At 39.4% G+C, this 22,145-nt stretch overlaps 1 protein-coding gene across 4 annotated transcripts in view; it reads left to right on the forward strand.

Moving 5' to 3' along the window:
• The window catches only part of Adamtsl1 (ADAMTS like 1), a 927,295-nt gene that overhangs the window by 836,905 nt on the left and 68,245 nt on the right, over positions 1 to 22,145 (forward strand). For all 4 annotated transcript variants that reach the window (XM_063251663.1, XM_063251668.1, XM_013155112.3 and 1 more), the window contains one exon: positions 15,688 to 15,816. In XM_063251663.1, the coding sequence (XP_063107733.1) occupies positions 15,688 to 15,816 (129 nt within the window). The remainder of the gene's footprint in view (positions 1 to 15,687; positions 15,817 to 22,145) is intronic.

Genomic DNA, 22,145 nt, shown 5'->3' on the forward strand with positions numbered 1-22,145 from the left:
ACTCTTCTGTTTATGTTTATCCAGTTATGGCTCAGCTCTGTGACAGACTGGCTACCCTTTGTTCACCCAAATTTAATAGGATTAATAGAAGCCTGTCTGGAGCTAACCAAGACAATAGTAACAGCAGGCTTCTCTTGAACTCTTTGAAGAGGAGCTATTTGAAGCTGCCAACAGGTTCAAAGCAGGGAAAGAGAAACAGCAGGGAGAGGGCACCGGGGAAGGAGAGGAAGAGACTGACCAATGAAACATGATCACAAACACCACACCCAGGGCTTAGGGAGCTGAGTCCCTGTGCTTCAGGTGCTGAGGTTTGCTCAGGTCTGCTGGTGAATCTGCCGTGCAGCCCCTCTAAAAGAAAGGCTCAAAGTGTGTTTATTGCTTATAAATATATTTGTAGCTTTTTCTGGAATTATCGTCCACACCTGGGTAATTTCTGTACTCACAGAAATAGGTGGCTCATCAATTACCATGTATAGTGTACTCTTGCCAAGTGTTCTGAGACATATACGGACCAAAAAAATATAGCATATTCTGCTCTATGTTATTTAAAGATCGGTGAAGGCCATTGATGGATATATTATTGCCTAAAATTGAGAAATAGTTGTAATTTACTTCCACTGGGTGCATCAAGATCTTGCTCAGCAGTATGTAAAATATCTCTAAATATAATTTAATCTGAAGAGAATGGATGTTGAGTATTTAAAGTTTTGATTACCACTTATATGGTTTACTTAGTTATTTGATCTTGAACAAAGTACATAACCTCATTAGTCTCAGGTCTCACCTATAAAAATGAAGTAGTAGTATTTTACAGGATTGTTGTAGGTAAAGAAATTTGTAAATATGGAACATTCTCAACCCAGGTCCTAGCACCTCATTCATTCTTGGTGAACATTAGGCATTCCTTTTCTTTCTCTAGATCTTCTAAAATTAAACAGTAGTCTTTGTACTGATCAGCTTTTCATCATTGTGATAGTCAAATATCCAAGAAAAACAAAGGAGAAAAGGTTTATTTTGTCTCACGGTTTTATAGGTTTCAATCCATGGCCAGCTGACTCCATTCCTGCACACATAAAGTGAGACAGAATATTATTATAAAAAAACATGGCAGAGGAAGCCATTCCTCCTGGCAGCCACAAGAGAGAGAGAGAGAGAGAGAGAGAGAGAGAGAGAGAGAGAGAGAGAGAGAGAGAGGAAAGAGCTGTTTCCAGGGAGATGCCCCCAGGAAAGGAGATGCTCCTTTCAGCCAGGTCCCACTCCCAGTTTCTGTCACCTCCCAGTAATGTCAGCGCTGATGAAGTCACAGTTCTCGTGAACCAGTCACTTCTCAGAAGCCCTTCATAACCAAGCCTTCCCCACAGCCTTAGGGGGACATGAGAGTCCAACTTTGCTTCCAAATGTTTTTCAGTCTAAAACTTAGCATTGCTCACTCTCTGCACAATTTTTCTTTAAGTGCAAAAACACCTCTTAGTTTCAGGCATACTAACTCCAACAAACCTTCCTTGCCCTGCCCTGATTGAGCCTACAAAATATTGTCTTTAAGGTCTTTTTCTTCCCTCCAAATTCATCCATCTGTGTTCACTTTATCTTTATCTCGACGCCTCAGAGACTTGAGAGTACCTTGCAGTGGTCTCAGCATGGCCATCTCCCTTCTGCTTCTCTGAGATGGTGCACGAACCCATGGCCTTGTAGACCCAAAGACAAACACTTCCTCTCTCCTAAGTTCACTTAACCAGAAGCCTGTTCACTGCTCAGAGCAGAGATCAGACTAGCTTTAAGGTAGAAAGGAGGACTGAAGGGAAGAATTGTAAGAATGGCACCAAAATATCACAGGCCTAACATGTCTGAGCACTGATTACTTTGTAGACAGGTATAACTAGGACTGGATAAAGAGGAGTTTTCAATATGGAAAGGGATTAAGAACACAGACTGGAGCACCCCCTTGGCCACAGATTCAGCTTCCAGCCAACTTCCAAATCCAGTAACATAGGCAGGGTTTTGAAGGAAAGCAGTTATTTCTAGGCAAATTACTTCAGTCCAAATCAGTGGTACTCTGCCCCACTTACAGATGCAGATACAGACCTCCCCTTTGCAGGAAGGGACCCCTAACAAGGTCAGAGCCAAAAGGGAAGCACTTTTGGTTGTCATTGATTTTATAAGATCACAAAGCCATGTAAGTCCTGCATTGCACCATCATTGGAAAATGGGAAAATGAAGGCTGACGATGGGTGTATCTTTCATTGAAAGGAGAGAACACAGATGAGGTCATTGGGTTTTTCATAGCAAGAGACAGAAAATATTCCCCATTCCCTGGTACTTTTCTGTCATTGAAGAACTGACACATATTGTGTCTAATAAAGAGGTTAGAGAAGCTTCACGGGGAAAATAATAAAAAGTAGGGTTTTTTAATATAAGTTCTGTTTTCTCTGCCCCTCATCATGATGTAAGTGCTGCAATAAAAGTGAGGAACTATGTAAGATTTTCGTAATATAAGTCACTCATTCTGAATTAGCATTTCTAAATTTTCATCTCCCAGCTCTGTTATCTAAAGCAGAGTTTTAGGTAGTGAGTTGCCCTGTGAAGGCCTTGTCACCAGGGGCAAAGGCTGAGAAGAGCATTTGCTCCAGTGCACCAGATCAAAAGGAAGGGGAGATAGATTTGATTGTGTTCCCAATTATACTCCTGCCATGTGGAAGCAGCTAGTGACTGATTCCAGCTGCCATCAGGGGGATTTCATTACTTGACAGAAAACTGAATAGTAAAAGCTCTTGCCTTCCGCAAGTACGGAAGTGAAGAACACCCATCACTCACTCCAAGCTTCTCTAGAACTTCATAAAATAGATAAAGAGTACAGCAGGAAATGGATCTTACTTGCTTCCCTCTAGACTCCAGGGAATAAATAAAGGAGTCCCAGTGGTCTAAGCAAGCCCATCTCAGTCACAAAACAATTCTACATCCATCCAGTGGGATGCAGGGAGGCTGTGCAGTTGGACAGGTAATAGGATGCACCATGTTCTGGACAGTGGCTTCCCAGAGAAGCAGCAGCATCACGTGGCCATACCGAGTCAGATGTTCTTGTGTAGAGCTCTGCAGTGGGACATGCAAAGGACATCCGACAGAACCACTTACTGCCTTATCTCCTGAACGATTATGAACTTTAATTGAATAATTAGCAGGGGTAATGGCAGTGACCTGGTAACCTGGCCCATTGGCACTGGCAGAAAAAATAATATCTTAGTACCTAAGGAGGACAGTAATGCAATCAAGTGTAAGAGAGGGAAGCCGTGCAGCCTAAAGATATCCAGGAAGTGCTAAGTCCTACTCACTTCCTTATTCCTAGGGGCCCTGTAACATTTGTGCCAAAGGTCCATCAACTAAGTAGAATTTCAAGGGCAACAAATTTCCAGTCCTTCCTCATTTTTTGTACAGGGTAACTAGTCATAGTCTTGACTCTGACCAACAAAAAGATAAGTCCAATTAATACTATCTTTTCACCTTTATTGAGATGTATCTTATCTATAAAAATTCATTGTGACTGTACAACTCAGAGACTTACGTAGCAAATTTACATAGTTTTGTAACCAGTATTATAATCCTCTTTAATTTCTTTAATCACTTGGCCAAGGTGTCACTCATATATGTGTAACATCCACTGAAATAATTCAGGTTAAAGTGTTTAGAATTGTGTATCTGTCACCACACTCAGTTTTAGAACACATTCTCATTATTGCAAAAATAAGCTTAACCACATCTCTTAACCATAGCTCTGGACATTTCATATAAATTGAATCATACAGTATATGGTCCTTCAATACTGACTTCTTTCATTACATTATGAAAATAATGTTTTTAAGATTGATCCATGTTGTAGCATGTACACTATTGTACACTTTTATAGCTAAGTGATCCATTTTATGAAATATTCCTTTATATTTTAAAATAATAGTCCATCACATAGTTAAAATGCCTTTTATTCACCTGTTCATCAAGTGATAGATATTTAGGTTTTTGTTTTTACTATTATGAATAATGTTATAAAGACTCAAGTGAAGTTTTTATGTGAATATGTTTGATCTCTCCTGGAAATATATACCCAAGAATAGAATTGCTCAGTTATGTGGTACATTTGTTTTAACTTTTTTACAAACTTCTGTCTATGCTGCAAAGTGGCCACACCATTTCACATTTCCACCTGCAAAGTTTTCCCACAGCCTCTCCACACTTGCTAGGGTCTATCACTTTCATTATAGGCATCTTCATAAGAATGAAGTGGTATTCACTGTAATTAATATTTCCACAATGGCTAGTGTTCTCATGTGCTTATTTGTCCTTCCTCTGCCTTTTCTTGTAGTGATAACTGTGGTGAAGTGGATAGTATGTGTGATCTATGTAATATTTCTATTGCTTCCATAACAAATCACCACATGTAGAAGAGTGATATTGGCTAAAATCAAAACTTTGAAGGGATGTATTACTTTCTGAAGATTCTAGGGGAAAATTCTTTTCCTGCTATTTCAGGTTGTTGGAAAAATTTAGCTCCCCATGGCCCATGACTGTGACCTCCATTTTTTGCTGGCTATAAACTGAGTGCCATATCCAACTTCTAGAAGCCACAGTAATCTTTGGGTTTACCTCCCTTTCCTATATCTTCAAAGCCCACAGGGATAGACTAAGTCCTTCTCATGTTGCCTCATCTAATACTTTCTGTTGCCCCTTCCTTTGATTGCAAGAGCTCATGTAATTGGACTGTGTTCACCTAGATAACCTAGGACTGTGATGGTGAACCTTTCAGAGCTTTCAGTGATACAAACCCACCGTTGACTTAAGATAATTCCCTACTGTGATCAGCAATCTTAACCTTCAGAAGACTACACTCTAAAAAATTTACAGCAGAAGTAGTGTGTATCTAAAAGAAACATCCATTAAGTAATATGAGCTGAAATGTGAAAAAAATTAAACTACAAATTTTTATTTATTATATTCATTATAATACATGATATTAAACTTTTAGTTACAATCTAGAAATTATTTTCAAAAAATATAAAAATATTTATCAGAACTCACAGTATCTTAAAAGCAGTACACTATCGAATATTACACACTCTTACAAAAATACATGTCACAACCAAACTGACAGCTTAAATGTTGTGGCTTCACAGAAGTCACACACAGACCCACAGCTTCTCGTGACACTGAACCTGTGTATCTGAAATATGTAACAATATTTAAGAGAGAGCTTGCTTGTATCTCTCAAATCAGCCATGACCTCCCAAAGCTTAAGCCAGTTTGCAACCTTAATCCCATTCTGCCGTCAGAGATGCTAGGGATTAGAAATAGACATTTTCACAAACTCGTTATTCTGCCGGTCCTACCCTGTCTGAAGGATGCAGCTCATTTTTGTCTCACTGCTTCAAAAAAACAAAAAAAGCACAACCAGTATTGATAGACCTTCCAACTTTTCTAAAGCCAAACTAAAAATATTTTTAAACAGGACACACTTTTCAAAAGATCTCCCCATTTTTGACTAAACCAAACCAAGTTAAATTTCTAAAAATTCTCTTTGGACTAAACATGTTTGTTCTCCAGATATAATGTGCAGGTTATCAGAAGCCACTAGTTAAACCTTCTATTCCCCATAGCCACTGTGTACCATACCTCATTTCCTAGGAACAGAAAATTACAAAGATAGCATCTCACTTTATTCTATTAGATTCTACCAACTAAAGCCACACAATGACTTGGAGAGGAATATTTGTTCTTTATTATCACAAAAAAAGAAATCTTTCTCTAATAATAGAGTAAGTTAGTTAGACTCTAGGGCCAGTATTTGCCTCATTACCCAATTTAGAGGCAGATTCAGAACTGTAAACCCGTTTCCTGATTGTTGACACAGAAGACTTGCATAAATGTATTCTTGGGTCTCTTTTAGACCTAAAAGTTCTATGATTCTCTTGCATATAAATTAAGGACAATAGTATCATCTACCATTGGCAGCTATAAATTCCCCTTACCTGAAATTCTAACATTGAAAACGGACTCCATTTATATTTGGGGAACAAGAGACTGATGGCAAAGAAGTCTTAGAAAAATAACAGATGAGAGGCAAAGCTCTCTAAGGACACAGGATAAACAGATCTGACTGAAAGCTCAAATGCTGACTCAGGAGGTAAAAAATGGAGGTGAGGGAGTTCTTCTAAGAAAGACAGCAGGACAGCAAGAATTTCTGCGCTATAAAATGTGAACAGCATTTGAAAGGAGAATCAGACTAAGAAAAAAATCATGTGTTTTAATGTGAATATTAAGCATGCAAAGCGACTGTTTGTTTGTTCTTTTGGTACCAGGAATTGAACTCATGACCTTGAGCTTGCCAGGCAGGCACTGTGTAACTGAGCTGTATCCCCAGCCCTGACAAAGCAACTCTTGCTGAAATTTCCAGGAAGAATGATCTTGAAAAGCTTCAAGTAAAATAGTAACTGGATATTAGTAGGAAGTACCTATTAGGATTAATGTGAGATGTATAAGTTATTTATCTTTATGGGGCTTTTGTAGGCTCTCATTGATCTTGGTTTCCAAAACTTACAAACCTTAAGTTCTTCAACTGAGAATTCTCAATTTAGGATGTGTTCAGAGACTTAACTCTAATGTCTCTTGTGAGGCACCTGTGATGGCAGCAGTCTGAGCAAAGGCTGGCATTTGTAAAAATAGTGCTTTGACATGCTCATCCATTACAAGGCATTGTGGGTTAACTAAACTGAATTAAGCAATCTGCTTAATTTTAAGTATTGAAAATACATGAGATTTGTAACATTCCATTGCTTTATTCTTAACTTCTGCTGGATGCTCAAATATTGTAACAGCCACCATTAACTTCTTTCTCTTTTGCTTCAATTAAAATTTGGGTCTGCTGTGGACGTTACCATGCTGTGGATGTTACCACTATCATCTTGAATAGGGTCAGGAGATTTGCCAGTCATCCTGCCATATGTGGTTTCATAGCCTCTGTGAAAAGGATTCCTTGGGCTCTCCAATAAAGACAGATGGATGGGACCACTGAGCTCTTTGCATCTGTCCAGATAGTGATACCAGTTAGAAAGAATCCACTGTATTTAAATCACTTTTTTTCTAATTATACTGAAACTGAAACTCTCAGAGTTCTCAAAAATAGAAGCAGTTTATTTTTTCTCAACAAATATGTTCCCTCTCCTCTTACCTTTCTTCTTCCTATTTTTGAGCCTTTTTCTGAGTATGTGTTTTCTTAAGTTTCCAGCTCTGCTCCTTAAAGCATTTTCTCACTTTATTATAGCAGACATAATGCTGATGAAAGCTACTGCTTATTTAAACCTCATCCTGTGCTAAGACATTATTCTAATAGTTTTATATGCATTGTTCAACTTGTTTCTTTCTGCAACATTGACATAGAAAACTGAAGCACAGGGTTAAATAATTTGCCAGCAGTCACCTAGCTATGTAATCATAAAGTCCCAACCCCTGACATTAGGTCACTTCTCATGTTCATGTCCACCGCAGACACCACTAGCTCACTGTGCATTTTTGCTCCTCACTCCTGATACACAAAACCTAAAATCCGTATCTGAACAGTGTTCTAGGAAGATTCTGCCAGCCACTAGCTTAGACTTCAGTATCTCAAACCGACTTGCCACTGGCATGTTCTTTCTGGAGCTCCAGTGGTCTTCCTCCCTGTCTCCTGAAGTCCTTGTTTTTACCATTGTTTATTTTTGTTTTGTTTTGTTTTGCCTCTCTCCTGGGGAATGAATGCACATGCATACTTCCTAGCCTAGGTTGCCTGCAGTGGACAGTGAGAATCTAAATCTTTGAAGGATAATTAATTTTTGATAGTAAATTATAGAAGAAAATAAATTTCAAATGACATTCATGAACCCAAATGTTAAAAGAATCAAAAGGAGGTCCATTTGATTTATTCATTTAATGAATCAGCCTGTATTGGGCCTTGCCAACTGCTGTAATGAACAAATCTATAAGTATATTAAGGTTAAAATAAGATAGTTTATTTCTTACTCACATAAAATTCTCAGAGAGTTGTACAAGAGTTATAGTTCGGGACAAGAAGCGACGCACTTCACTTCTGTTCCTGTTGCATCCGTTAGGACTCAGTCATGTGCCCATGCCTACTGCAAAAAGGCTAAACTATGATCTAGCTATGTACCCAGAATGAGAGGAAAAGAATTTGGTTCATAGCAACTCAGCCTGCCAGAAGTTCTAAAACGGAAGACATCCTAGTGTTTCCAAGTTTCTATTTATGGAGGTCTGGACCACAATTCTGAGAAAAAGTTACAGTGCTCTTTACTCTTGGCTTCACTCAAAAAACAAACTTTCTGACCTCTTCTGGTGCTTTTCTCAGTCACCTTTATACTGGGCCAGTATGATTTTTCAAGCATGTGTTCCGATTTTTTCCCCAGTGGAACACACACACACACACACACACACACACACACACACACACACCTGTGTGTTTATAAGCTTTTACTATTGGGCTGGTCATCTGTCTCTAGAGGGATTTATTCTTCAGGAGCAATGTGTACCTAGTTTGCCCATATACCTTTGTCTTACAGTTGTCACAGAGTCACACTCCTCCTTGGATGGTTTTAAAATCCATAGAAGCAGCCCTTTGAGGCCTGTGAGCCTCTGGGTCCCCTTGCATATTACTTCTAGCAGGGCTTCAATCCAAAACTAAGGGGTTGGGTGCGGTCTGGAAGATCTGGGCAAAAATGATTGAACACTTGTCTCTGTGCCTCATTCTGTGAGAAGGAATTGATTCCTCATGTTAGACCAGACAAATTAAAGTGCTTGTCTTTATTTCTCTTTTTCCTAAATTTATACATATGTGAAATATGGCCTAGTCTGTTCTGTGCCTAGTTCTCATTCAATTATAAATGCAAATAATTCCACAGATTAAATAAGAGAATAATAAGTAACCCTATCAGTTTCCACCTGAAGCCAACTTGCTCGGACTAAATGGTTACTCTGCAACACCTACATGGGACTGCCGGCTTCTCACACAGGACTCCATGACGGTGGCCTCACCCACCCCTACTTTTTCCTGTTCACCTATTCTGAAAGCCTTTTAATACAATGTGCCAGGTACATTTTTTGAGCATTGTCTTAGCAGAAGCTTATAATCTATTTTACTCCTTCTTCACATATTTTCTTCTTAGTTACTTTCCATAATTGAACTAATATTCATTCAACTTGTTCTATAAATAAACTAGTAATATTAGTGTGATTTTAATTACACATCCAAACAGGCCCTGAATCACAGGGCAGCTCTCAACTAGGACTGGGGATTTAGCTCAGTGGCATGAGCACCTGCCTGGCAGCTATCAACTCCATTACCAGTTAATCATCTAGATAACTTCATTTGGGGATATGCTGGTATTGTTTAGATGACCATGAAATGAAGAGCCACAACTGCAAAAATTTTACTAGAAAACTAGTAGCATCTCCAAAGAAATTTCTTGTCAGGAAACAGAAGCTCCAGTTTACCCAAACTAAGGGCAGTGCACTAAATATTAAACTTGACCGCATACCAGAACCTCCCAAAAACTTATTTAAGATAGAAGTTACAGCTATCACACTGTGCCAGTTAATCTTAATTATCAGCTTCACAGGATTAAGAGGTTCTTGGAAAATGATTGGCTCATGGAGGTGCAGTGGTCATCAGTGAATTACCCCACTGATGCTCACGGCTAAAGGTGCTGGTAGGAGGTGATGTCCTCGCTGAGTGTGTCTGTCCTGACGCTTCCTACGGTGCTTTGCCCCCTGCACACCATGAGGTAGACAGTTTTGTTCCACCGTGCCCCTCTGTTTTGGAATCAGCCAACGTTTGAAATCATGGACAAAATTAACTATTTATTTATTCCTTTAAGTGTGGTGAGTCAGGCATTTCATCCCTGCAACAGGAAGCCTGACCAATGCATATGTCTGATATTCAGATGCAGTACATCTAGAGTGAAATATGTATATATGTATGTAAATACATTTTTATAATAGCTGGGAGAGAGTCAGTTGATTAAAATGCATTGTTTCCATTATAAATTTCGGTTGACTATAAGTACTTGGGTAACTTCATGCTTTGTCTTGACAATGGTTCATGAAGGTGACAGGGACATATATGGAGCAGCCTGTGCTAACAACAGCACCTCTACTGACAGGAAAAGAGGCCATTACTTTTCAGCAAAAACGCAACATTAATTAATTAAGGGCTGAATTTAATTCAGTGACATTTGAATTTTATAGCTATGCACTTGCAGCTATAAAAACCACCTTTATTATTAAATTCCTGTAGGAAAAATAACTTGGTAATTGTGAGGCTAAAACCATGATTCCCAACCTCATTTCCCCATTGGCACAGTAGCTTTTATAACACAGTGAGGCAACTCTTGTACTAGAATAGGACAGGTTACGTTTTTAACAAGGGCCTTGAGGATTCTGAGGCAGCCAGTCTGCAGACAAGGGTTTGGGATCCGTGTAACAAGCACTGAACTTTAGGTCAAAGATCTGGTACTTAGTTCAGCCTCATTATAACTTGCCTGCTCTTTGGTAATGGACAAACCTGGAGCCTCTCTGAACCTGAGTTCTTTGTCTATATAAAAGATAGTCATACTTTCCCTGTCTGCCTCTCTTCAGGGTTGAAAAAAATGAAGATAATGCACATAATAATACACACATTTTTTTCATGTAATAAATATTCATTGAGGACCTACTATGTTCCAGGAATAGGTAGCAAAAATAAAGAGAGGAGATGCGTTCTTTGCTTTTATGGAGACTGTATAGTAAAGTACAGTAAGGGAGAGGGTACAGAGAACATACAAATAAATAGCATAAATGCTGATCAGGTAGTCTTATGAAAAAAATTGTCCATGAGATACATAATACCTGGCAGTGTGCTGAAGAGGTGTGTGTGTTAGATGGAGCAGGTAAGAAAGGTCTCATGCGGAGACACTTCGCACAGAGACTTGAATGAACAGAGGACAATAACCACATAGTTATCTGCACAATAACCCTGATATTATCTATCTCCCTAGCAGACGATATCAGGGACAGACAGGACACCGATGCTGCTGATTTGCAGGAGGAAAGAAGGAGAGTGTGCTGGGTTGCAGTGTTTCACGAGGTGTTGTCTCAGTGAGCGGGGAGAGGCAGACTGATGGACTTCATTGTGTAGGGAAAAGTTGGTCATGAAAATAAGCCAGAAATTTTGGTCAGCTTGCATTGAAAAGCACTACAAAAGCTAAGAAGAGAATCAATGATCTAATTCATGTTTTAGGAAAATCACTCTGTCTTAAGAGACTCGTAAGGCAAGAGTAGAAGCAAGGAGACCAGTTAGGCTGCACAGTTGTCTAGCCAGAGCTGAGGATGGCATGAGATTAGAGACAGAGATCTGATTAGATTCGGGGTAGATTGGGAATTAGAGCTGAGTCGCTGCTTAAAGGTAAAAAAGAAAGGTAAGTGTGCCAGCATTAACTCAGTGATGTTCCAGGCACTTCCTCCTGTTATCAGCTTTGCTTGCATTGATTGTGCAAACAGCACCATACTGAATACGTGATCTTCACGTCAGATCATGCATGATATTAAATGAATGAAATATAGGTGAAAAGAGGAGAAAGACCCTAAACAATCCAAACAATGAAAAGACTATCCACACATTCACAGGTGAGATTCTCAGGTACTCAGTCAAGTTTCCACTCTTAAACATGATTCCAGTGAGCTTAATTATCTATGCCTAGAGAAAACTAAAACTGAGAGGAAGAAAAAGAGCAGTTTAGAGATAAGTTATGAATAACTAAAAAGTGAATAGACAAGGAAGAAAACTAAACACATACAAATCAGGTGTAAGACTCCAAAGAGTATTTCTGAAATAAGATTTTCCTTCACCATTAATGAAGGCAAAGAGTAGATACCATTTCAGTAGAGCCTTGCTATAAAATGGTTAAAACAAAATTAAATCCATTTGACTTGCAAAAGATTAGGCTTTAGGTATATAAAAATGATCTCATGTGGACCCTTATTTCCCCAAGGTATTCAATAAATGAATCTTCTTGTTGTATTTAATGATCATATTTATGAAGTGTCATATTTTTCCCCAGCTGATAAGTGCCTCCTAAAACATAAAGTACACAGAACTGCTTCCAGGAATACGACATAGGTGGCACATTCTCTTTTCCCTATTCTTCCCACTAAGGGCAATTTAAAAACCTTATGTATAATGTTCACAGAAGACTGAAAAGTAGAGAGAAAAAAACTGATTGGCTAGAGATCTTGGAAACTGAGGAACAGTTCACACGATTTACAAAAACTTTGTTGGATTTTCTTTTTGCTTTATAAATCCCAACATTGAAGTTGAAGAAGCTAGCAACCAGGAAATGCCATTGCCTACTTTAAAAAACAAAACAAAACAATAAAAAAAAAAAACCTTGATTTAAGCCCCTGCTCTCACTAGCAAAAGGACCATGACAGGGCAAGATGCAAGATATTTAGAAAATTCGCTCTTCTTGGCCAAACATCAGAGAAAGCACTGAGCCCTCACCACATACCAGTAAAAGCTGAATAAGGAGCCCAGACTTTCCTCTAGAAAGACTTGAAATGGTAACTCCCAGCACTCCCACATTCCCACGAAGATGTTATCAGAAAAGGTGAGGATGTTCATCCCTAGCCAGCCATAATGTAGACACCACCTCCACCTACTCTCCCGTCCTCCTCCTGCCCACTAGTGTTAGCAAGGCCCACTGGTGAGCCAAAGCTTTTACTACCTTCTGGAGGCAGGCCAGCTCCTCCCACGGGGGTCAGTGAAGACCATAGGGAGCCAGAGTTCTCCCCCTGGCCAGCAGTATTGAGAGGCTCCCTGCTCCAAACCAAGGAAGCTCATGGAGAACCTGGAGTCCCACCTCCACTGGGTGATAACAAGGTAGCACCTCCCTGCTGCCATGCCTGAGCAGTTTCAGGAAAAGCCAGCCAGCACAGAAGGTTTAAATAAGATTCAGAGTCTCATAACATACAAAAACATGCCAATTGCAACTGGAAATTATTCATCATTCTAAACTACACTTTCACTACCCTTATTCAAAATAGTATAGAAGATCTATCCAGTATACTATTGCAGGAAAAGAAATTAACAAGCATAGAGGTTAGAAAAAAAGAAAGAAAACTCGTCTCTGTTTGCACTTGCAAATAAAATGTATCTGTAAAAGAAAAACCCTAGAACTAATTTAATCAAGTAACACACTATTAAAAGTAAATCAATTAAATTTCTGTAATCCTATATACCAGCACTAAACAATGAAATTAATAATACAATGTCGTTTATCTCTCACAAGAAATATTTAGGTGTAAGTCTATCAAAACATAATGAAGCTTATAACCTGATGATTACAAAGCACTGATTTAAAAAAAATACTAAAGATCTAAATTAAAGAAAATAGACATGTTGTATTCCATGGATTAAAATATTCAACAAATATCTGTTTTCTCCTAATCGATATAGTTAATGTCATTCCTATCAAAATCCTAGTAAGGTTTCATAGACTGACAAGATTATTCCACAATATATATAAAAGGCAAAGTAATTAGCTTGGCAAAGAAGAATGTAGTCTGAGGAATCAGTTTCTTTGATTTTAAAATTTATTGTTGCAATAATTAAGATGGTGTGGTATTAGTAGGGGGAGAGGCACATAGATAAGTAGAGAACCCAGAAATAAACTTACATAATTTGTCAATTGATTTTGACAAAAGTACAAAAGCAATCCAATATAGAAAGATAGCTTGTCAAATACATAGTGTCATAACAATTAGATATCCCAAAGCAATAATTAAATGAACTTTCTCTTACATCTCACACTTTATACCAAAACTAACTCAAAATGCATCACTGACTGAAATGTAAAACCATGAAACTTGTAGGAAGAAAACCTTCAGAATGTAGAATTAGAAAAATAGTTCTTTGATTTGATACCAAAAGCATAATCTATACAAAGAAACACTGATAAATGAGATTTTATCAAAGTTAAAATCTTAAATCCATGAAAGATTATGTCAAGGAAAATGAAAAGCTACAGATTGAGAGAAAACATTTATAAACCACTTGTCTGAAAAAGAACTAATATTTACACATTCAGTAAAAAAAAATCTAATTAGAAAATGTTCAAATTACACAAATAGACATTTCATCAAAGAGGATACACATATGGCAAACAAACACTTAAGAGATTTTCAACTATTATGGCTTAGACCTAGAATATTCCCCAAAACTCTCAGGCAACCCGAGCAGGGCGTTTAGGAGGTGGTTGAATCATAAGGTACTTTATTTATCTTCAGATTCATCCTCTAAGTTCAGCTGCTGAATGACCAATTGAGAGGTGAGGCTGGTTGGAGGTGAATCACTGGGTGAATATTCTAGAAAGGATATCTCTCTCCCCAGGCCCTCCCTCCTTTCTGTTGCCATGAGCATCTTTCCTCCCCCCAGGAGCAATGGAATCTGCTCTCTCATTTCTGCCTTGGACTGTGCCCATTGACCATACCCATGAGACAACCACACCTCCTTCAACTTTTTGGTGCCAGTTATTGTATCTCAGTGACAAAGAAAGTGACTAAGACATAGGAAATGGCATGTCATTATCAGAATGAATGAAATAAAAGCTAATGACAATAGTAAATGCTGGCCCAGCAGCAGAGAAACTGAATAACTCGTACATTGTCTATGGGCATATGAAATGGTAGAGCCACTCTGAAAAATAATTCAGTGTTTTCTATGAAAATAACTAAACAAGTAAATACCATATAACCTAGAAGTTGCATTCCTGGGCATTTACCCCGAGGAAATGAAGACTTATATTCCTACCACAGCTTGAACCAGAATGTTCATAGCAGCTTTACTTAAATGTCACTATCCTGAAACAACCCAGAGACATTCTTCAGCAAGTAAATGGCTAAACAAAGTGTAGTACAACCATACCATGGGACACTACAGCAGTAAAAAGGAACAAACTGTAATACCACTTAAAACCTGGAAGACTCTCTGGAGAATTATTCTGAATGAAAAAAATAAATCACCAAAGATTATAGATTGTATGATTCCTTTTATGTAATACTCTTGAAATGACAAGATTATAGAAGTGCTGACTGTCCTAATGGTTGTCAAAGAATTGAGAAAGGATTGGGGACATCATCAGGGACCCTTGCATTGATGGACATTCCCAGTAGTTTAACCTTATTAATGTTGATATTGAGACCATGATGTTGCATTCTTATCTCCATTAGAGAAAACTGGGTGAGTGAACACAGAATTGCTGTGTATGATTTCTTATAACTGTGTTATATCATCTCAAAATAAGAAGTTTAAAAATAAGACCTTAGCAATATAACTTACAGAGTCACTAGTTAAGTGAATGATTAAATTGTATAAATCATTCCAAATTGTGTATCATGCTCTATCTATCCGGGCATTTCAATCCTTGTTCCTTTTCTGACAACTTTGTGGAAAGCAGATCAGTGGGTAGATGGATGATTTCCATTGTGAAATTACATTTTTTTTTCCTAAGGGAAACATGATTAGTGGGAAAAGCCTGGAAAGACCCGTGGTTCATCACTGGCTGTCCTATCTGTCAAGCCCACAGCCACTATCTGGTAACGTGTCATATTCTTTCTCACCTTCAGGAAAGCCACTGATGAAGACATCTCGAATGACTGTGATCAACACAGAGAAGCCTACGGTCACTGTGGATATAGGAAGCACCGTCAAAACAGTGCAGGGCGTGAATGTGACAATTAACTGCCAAGTTGCAGGTGAGAAATTCACCACTATGTTCATTCATTCAAAATACTAATGGTGACTTATGCCAAGTTGAGGCATGCAAAGATAGATTACGCACAACTTCTACTCTCAGGAACTAAGACAAGCAGGAAAACGAAAGCATAAACCTCAGTTACTCAGAAATTAGAAAGTGATACAAAAATTTAGAGGAGGAAAAAGTCATTCTGGTTGGGACAAATGACATAAATGAAGTCTTGGTTTATTTTTCAATAAATGTTTTTAGGACAAGTCACAACTGTATGCGTTTAGTACAGTGTGATGTACATGCTCCAGAAGGCTTGAATCACGCTAACATATTTATTGTTTCACTTTCGATCATCTGGATGTTTTTGTTTGCTTGCTAGTCTCAGCCTTTTGTACTGATAGAAGATGAGCATGCAGACATGTGGGTGTAGGGGTTCCAAGCAAAATGTAAAATTCATGAAAGCTGGAAACCTTCAAGGTCTTGAAAGGAGCAGTGTGAGCATTGGTCTAGATGGAGCCCAGCATGCAGAAAGAGTGGGGAGGGTTTGGGCTTTAGTGAGGTGGGTTGTGACTGGAACACAGCAGACCTTCACTGCCTGCTCAAGGAATTCTGGGAGATCCAGGTGGCACATGACACCAAGGAGTCATGGGCCCAGGTGAGTATGATGCCAGCGGTGCATGAAGTGGATTGAGAAAAGGAGCCTGGAACAGAGATGCCAGCTAAGGAGTCACATGGTGGCTTGGAGGAGAGGTCTTGGGGACTGAACTCAGGAATCGATAAGCATGAGAGTTGGGATAAGACCAAAAGGAACCTGGAACTTACCCAGATCAAAAGTGGAAGCAGTCATTAGAGAAGACAAGCCAGTGGCTTTCAGAGTCATCGCCTTCCCAAAGGTCTTAAAGAGGCCCACAGGGACCACGAAATACAGAGAAAAGTAGGGGATAAGGAAGGCAGGTGACACCCACAGAAGAATGCAAAAATGAATGGTTCGTGTGCCAGTGGGCAGCTACAGTGTCCTGATTTCTATTGTCATACTGTAGCATGTCCACACCCAAATCAGATGCCCCTTATATCCTGTCTGCAAAGAAATCAAACATCCCCTACTCTTCAGGGGCTTCTTCAGCTTAGATCTCAGCCTCATCATCTGAGAGTCTGCCTTGACTTGTAATTTTTAATTCCAGAAAACTCATTTTTTAATGAGAAAGAGAAAGACCTGGGTCTAGGGCATGTCATTTCCAAAGATTTTCTCTGAAATGTCCTAATAGCTTCAGGACATCTGAAGCATAAATCTTGACATGTGCACATTGGCTTCTTCTTTGCAAGGCTTCCCTGGCCTGTGCAGCCAGTCTCATTAGAGCAGCAAATCCCTGCAGGTCCTGTACTCCTAGGTAAGAAGAGTGCAGGACCTGTGCACTTGCGGCAGAAAAATCACTCCCCATCTGATCGCTGTGACCACACCTGACCACTGTGGACACATTCCTTGGAGATGAACTCTCTCCTCTGTGTGTCTTTCCTTGACAGTTGAGATTGGTGAGAGGAAAAGAAGAGGGAAGAACAGGCAGAGAAACAGGGAAGCAAGCACTGGTATAAGACTGACAAAACCAGACTCTGGGTGGGAAATACTGGCTATGGGAGTGGAGGATATCAAGAACGAGCCCATTCTTGCATGTGCCTGGGTCCTCTTGCCTCCCGAGACCTCCGCCCCTGGAGTTCAGCCAGAGATTTATTTGGTAACCTTAGACTGAAATTCCTGGTTGTTATATCCAGCTTTTGCTTAGCTTTTACCTTATGGTATTTATTTTTGTTTTTACCCATAGACCCATTTTACCCATAGAACCAGGCTTATTCCTGATTAACTGAAAAATCCTTTAAATGCCTTATGCCTATTATTAAATAAGATATACACTCCAGGTGAGTGGGAAAAAATCTGCTTTTGATTACACAGTGAGCTTGCTGGACAAAGATCATCCCTAGACCAACTCTCCAGTCAAAATGCTAACACTAGCACAAGGAACCATTTTTACTTTACTGCCATAAGTGGCTCTTATGACGCTGTGTCTGCTCTTAACCATTTCTATCATATCCCTGGTCACGGGCTTGGTGACAGTCCTGACTGGTTGGGTAAGGTTTTGCCAGCTTCAATAACTTTGCCAGTGGCTAACAGTATATTCATGCCCTGAGGGTGGGCAGGGAAGTGACCTACTTACAGAAGGATTTTATGTCAAGTTCTGATTTAGTCACTTTCTTCACTGCTGAAACACAATATCAATACCCGTGATTTAAAGGAGGAGCAGTTTATTCTGGCTCATAGTTATGGTCCATGCTGAGCTGGCTCCAAAGTAAAAACAGGATGGCAGGGATCCATGGTGGAGGAAATAGTTCTCAACCCATGGCAGCCAGGAAGCAGAGAAAGAAAGAAAGATCCAGCCAGGGACAAGACGCACCCCTCCACATCACACCTCCTGACAGCACATTTAGTGCTGACACACTTATGAATGAATCCACTGATGTAAAAGAGCTGATCACCTTCTACAGGCATGGGAATTTGAAGAAACCTTTTAGATCTTAACTATAACAAGTTCATTTGTGTTATTCATGGGCAAATTTTTATTGAATATCTTAGACCAGGTGTTTCCTAAAGTAGGGAGACATAGATGAACAAGACACAACTGTCAGGAAATTCACACTATGAGAAGAAGGAGAGGAGTTATGAAATACATAGTTATAACACAATGTGATAATAGAGTTGGTGTTTTCTTCTCACACAATATTGGAATATTGCAGAAATCTTAGAAAACATTAACAAAATGAATTTCAAAAGGAAATAAAATAGCTTGCCCAAAGTCCTATTTTCCAAACTCAACCAGGGGACATTGTAGCATATTCTCTTAATCATTACATTTCAACTTGCTTCTTTTTCACTAAGTGTCTGTCTCTGTCATAAGCCTAAATGTATTTTTTTTATTTTAAAGAGAATAAAACAAAACAGAACAAAGCAGATAAGAACAGAACAATGCAAGCAACATTTTTATTTTATTTTAAAGAGAATAAAGCCAAACAAAATAAAATAGAATAAAGCCAATTGAAGCAAAACAGTGAAAGTGATATAAGATTTCAAAACAGGTTAAAGGAAATCAACAATGGTCACCATATTACATCTTGTTATCTTCAAATTGCTAGCCATACCTCAGACATAATAAAATCAAACAAAACAGAACAGAATAAAACCAATCAAAACATAACATTGAAGGAAACAAAAAGGTGAGAACAATATTGGATTTCAAAAACAAGACAGAAGGAAATCCCCCATAGTTGCTATATTGCATATTGTTATCAAAATAGATGCTTAGACTATCTGCTTAAGGCCTGCAAAGTCAATCAAACAATACAACAATTAAGTTGTTTTTGTACCTCAGTTGCCTAAACTCAGCCTATGATCCTCTGAATTGGCTGGATGTTTACAGCGAGTGGTGACAGGCTCTTCTTGTCTCCAAGCCCATGCACCAGCTGGCTCACAGGAAGGGCAAATTGGCTTCTTGATTCTCTTCTCAGCCCTGCTGACACTAAGCCTAAATGTAATGGCTGTATAATCTATATTTTAAGAATATTGTGTACTTTACCTAGACATACGTCCTTGCATGTTTGAGCTGTCAGCATTGCACAATTTTTTGTGCATGTGTGCTCTCAGCTTTTAAAATACAGCCTAGTGAATTCTTCCCAATCTTAAGTGTAAAAAGCACTAGAAGCTTCTTCTTGAAAAGTGACCCAATCTACTCTCACTGACATACTTGTTCTCTGTTTGGCAAGAGCTCAGAGCGTGAGTAAAAGATACAAAATCAAAGGAGGGGGAACTGTTACAGTCTGTGAGAACAGGATATGTGAAGGCCCTGAGGAAGAAAGAGTTCGCTACATTAAAGAAGGAAAATGCAGTTGCTGCGCATATGACTGGCACTCTAGAGGGCAGGGAAGCAAGTTTAGTCTGAGGCTGAGAAGTGGGATAGTGGAGCTAGATCTTACATCTTTATAGTTTAGTGTACAGTTTGAGCTTTGATCCTGACAGCAAGAGATGCTTTGGGAGGTCTTACTTACAAAATAAAATCAGCTGGACTAGTGGTATAAATGTAAATGATTTTCAACTATTTGCCAACTATTAGGTGGCAAATTTGTTAAGGTAGATGAACCCTGAAGTCAAGTGGACCCCTAAAGGTATACTAGCTCAAGCACTTTAGAAGTTTATTATTGCTCCCGTAAGGGTCCAAAAAGTGTTCATGGCATCCTGGAGAGGATCTGCTCTCACAGTCATTTAGTGTGCAGCATGTTGGCGGCTTCTAAGTATGTGCCTTCCAACATTTCCCTGGGGGTCATCTCTGTCCTGTCACCCAGAAACCAAAAGCAAGATGTGGAGGAGGATTAAAATATTTAAAGGCTGTATTTTTTATTCTCTTCAGTAAAATGGCCACTCACAACCACAAAAGATCCTGGGAAATTTATCCTCAGGAAAACGAAGAAAGCAGGTAGTTTTTGATGTTTGGCTTGGTTTCTGTGTTTTTGTTTTGTTTTTGACTTGAGATGAGGCTCGCTATGTAGTTCAAGTGGCCTTGAACTCACTAGGTAGCCCATGCTGGTCCTGAACTCACAGTGATCTTCCTGCCTCAATCTCACCGGTGCTAGAATTGCAGGTATGCAGTAGCCTGCCTGGCTAAGAAAGCAGGTTATGTGACAGCGATCAGTATCTGGCATAGAGTCAGGAAAGAGAAATGTGGGAGCCTGGAAACCTCCTCTCAGACTGCCATGACTTTTTAGAATTGCCAAAGCTGACATCTGAATTACTATATCCTTTCTCTTCTTGCTCCAAGCTGCCCTACCCTTACTTAAGTAGCTTCTAGAACTTACAGTGTGAAGAACACCCCTGGAAGCCCTGCTTCAAGATACTAACAAGCTGCCGTGGTATAAGTATGGTATAAGCTTCCTCGCAAATAGAGCAAATGATTCAGTTAGCAAGAATTCCTGTCTGGGATTTTTAAAAAAAGGTAGAGAATATTATAGAAGCTCGGGGAAGATTAAAGGCACTAATCCTTATAATTGTATCCAGTTACATCCCATTCTGACGACTCATTTATTGATCCTTTCAAGCAACAGGGAGATCTTTGTGTTGCTGGCAAGATATGCCACAGGGGCAAAAAGCAAGGAGCGGTCCTTTCGCTTTCCTTTTGCAGATACAGATAGTACCAAGGAATCCACCAGTGTAACTGGTATCGGCAACGTGGCTTTGGATTTTGTTCTGTGGTAGAATGTATTTTTGCCACGTTTCAGACATTTTGTTTCTGTAGAGTGTACTGTCACACTGCAGAAGGTGAGATCCAGATCCAAAACTAATCTCCAGAACCTGACCAAGCTTCCCAAGAAAAGAGACTTACTAAAGTCAATACCAATGGGTTCTGCAAGCCTCTTTCCTAACAGCAATCTCAGTGTTACACTGGCAGCAAAAAGATTAATTCTAAAAGGAGAACATGTGTAAGTGTTTGATAGTTCAAAAGCAGTAAGACAGCAGTTCGATTTTTCTCTAAAGAGCCAGGCTGGTATCACGGCAGGCTGCGATGTGCATTGCTTAGCTGGAGAGTCTTGGTACCAGAGGTATCTCAGTTTGCATCACTGCCTTTGGGTCACTGATTGGCCAAATGAACAGGAAATGGGAGGGAATAAGGATTCCCGTATCACTCGGTGTTATGGTTTAGATTTTTTTTTTTTTTAAAAAAGTCCCCCCAAAGCCTCTTATTTTCAAAGGCTTTTAGAAGGTCACAGGATAATGGGACACTGTAGACATCAGTGGACTAATCCACCGATAAACAGCTGAATTCACTTTTGAAGGTAGAGCCTGGTCTGAAGAGCTGGGTCTCTGGGGTTATAACGGGAGTGCCTCTCCCTTCCCCACTCTTCCCTTTTCTCTCTGCCAACTGGCCCGGGCAGCTTTCTTCTACCAGAACCTCCCTACCATGCAGCCAGCTAAATAGGAACCAAATCCTCTAAAATCCACGAGCTGAAATAAACTTCTCTTCCTTTAAATTGTAGGTGTTGAGTATTTTGCCTTCTCTCTCTACCCCCATTTCCTTCTGCTTCTGTCCCTCTTTGTCTCTGCCCTGCATCTCTCCCATCTCTTGCTCTACTGTGGGGTCCAGACTCTGATAGAGCAGGACACAGTGATAGGTAGCGAAGGGTTTTGCTGCAGGAGTGTCAGTGTTACACACAGTGAGCCATAATGTTGCCTCTAGAGATGCATACACCAGCCTGCATCAGCACAGGCCTATAATATTCATGCCCCATTCGTATAAGCATCAT

Source organism: Cavia porcellus, unplaced genomic scaffold (genome assembly GCF_034190915.1).
Source record: "Cavia porcellus strain 051 isolate PalLab524CR breed Dunkin Hartley unplaced genomic scaffold, mCavPor4.1 scaffold_1, whole genome shotgun sequence".
Lineage (NCBI taxonomy): Eukaryota > Metazoa > Chordata > Mammalia > Rodentia > Caviidae > Cavia > Cavia porcellus.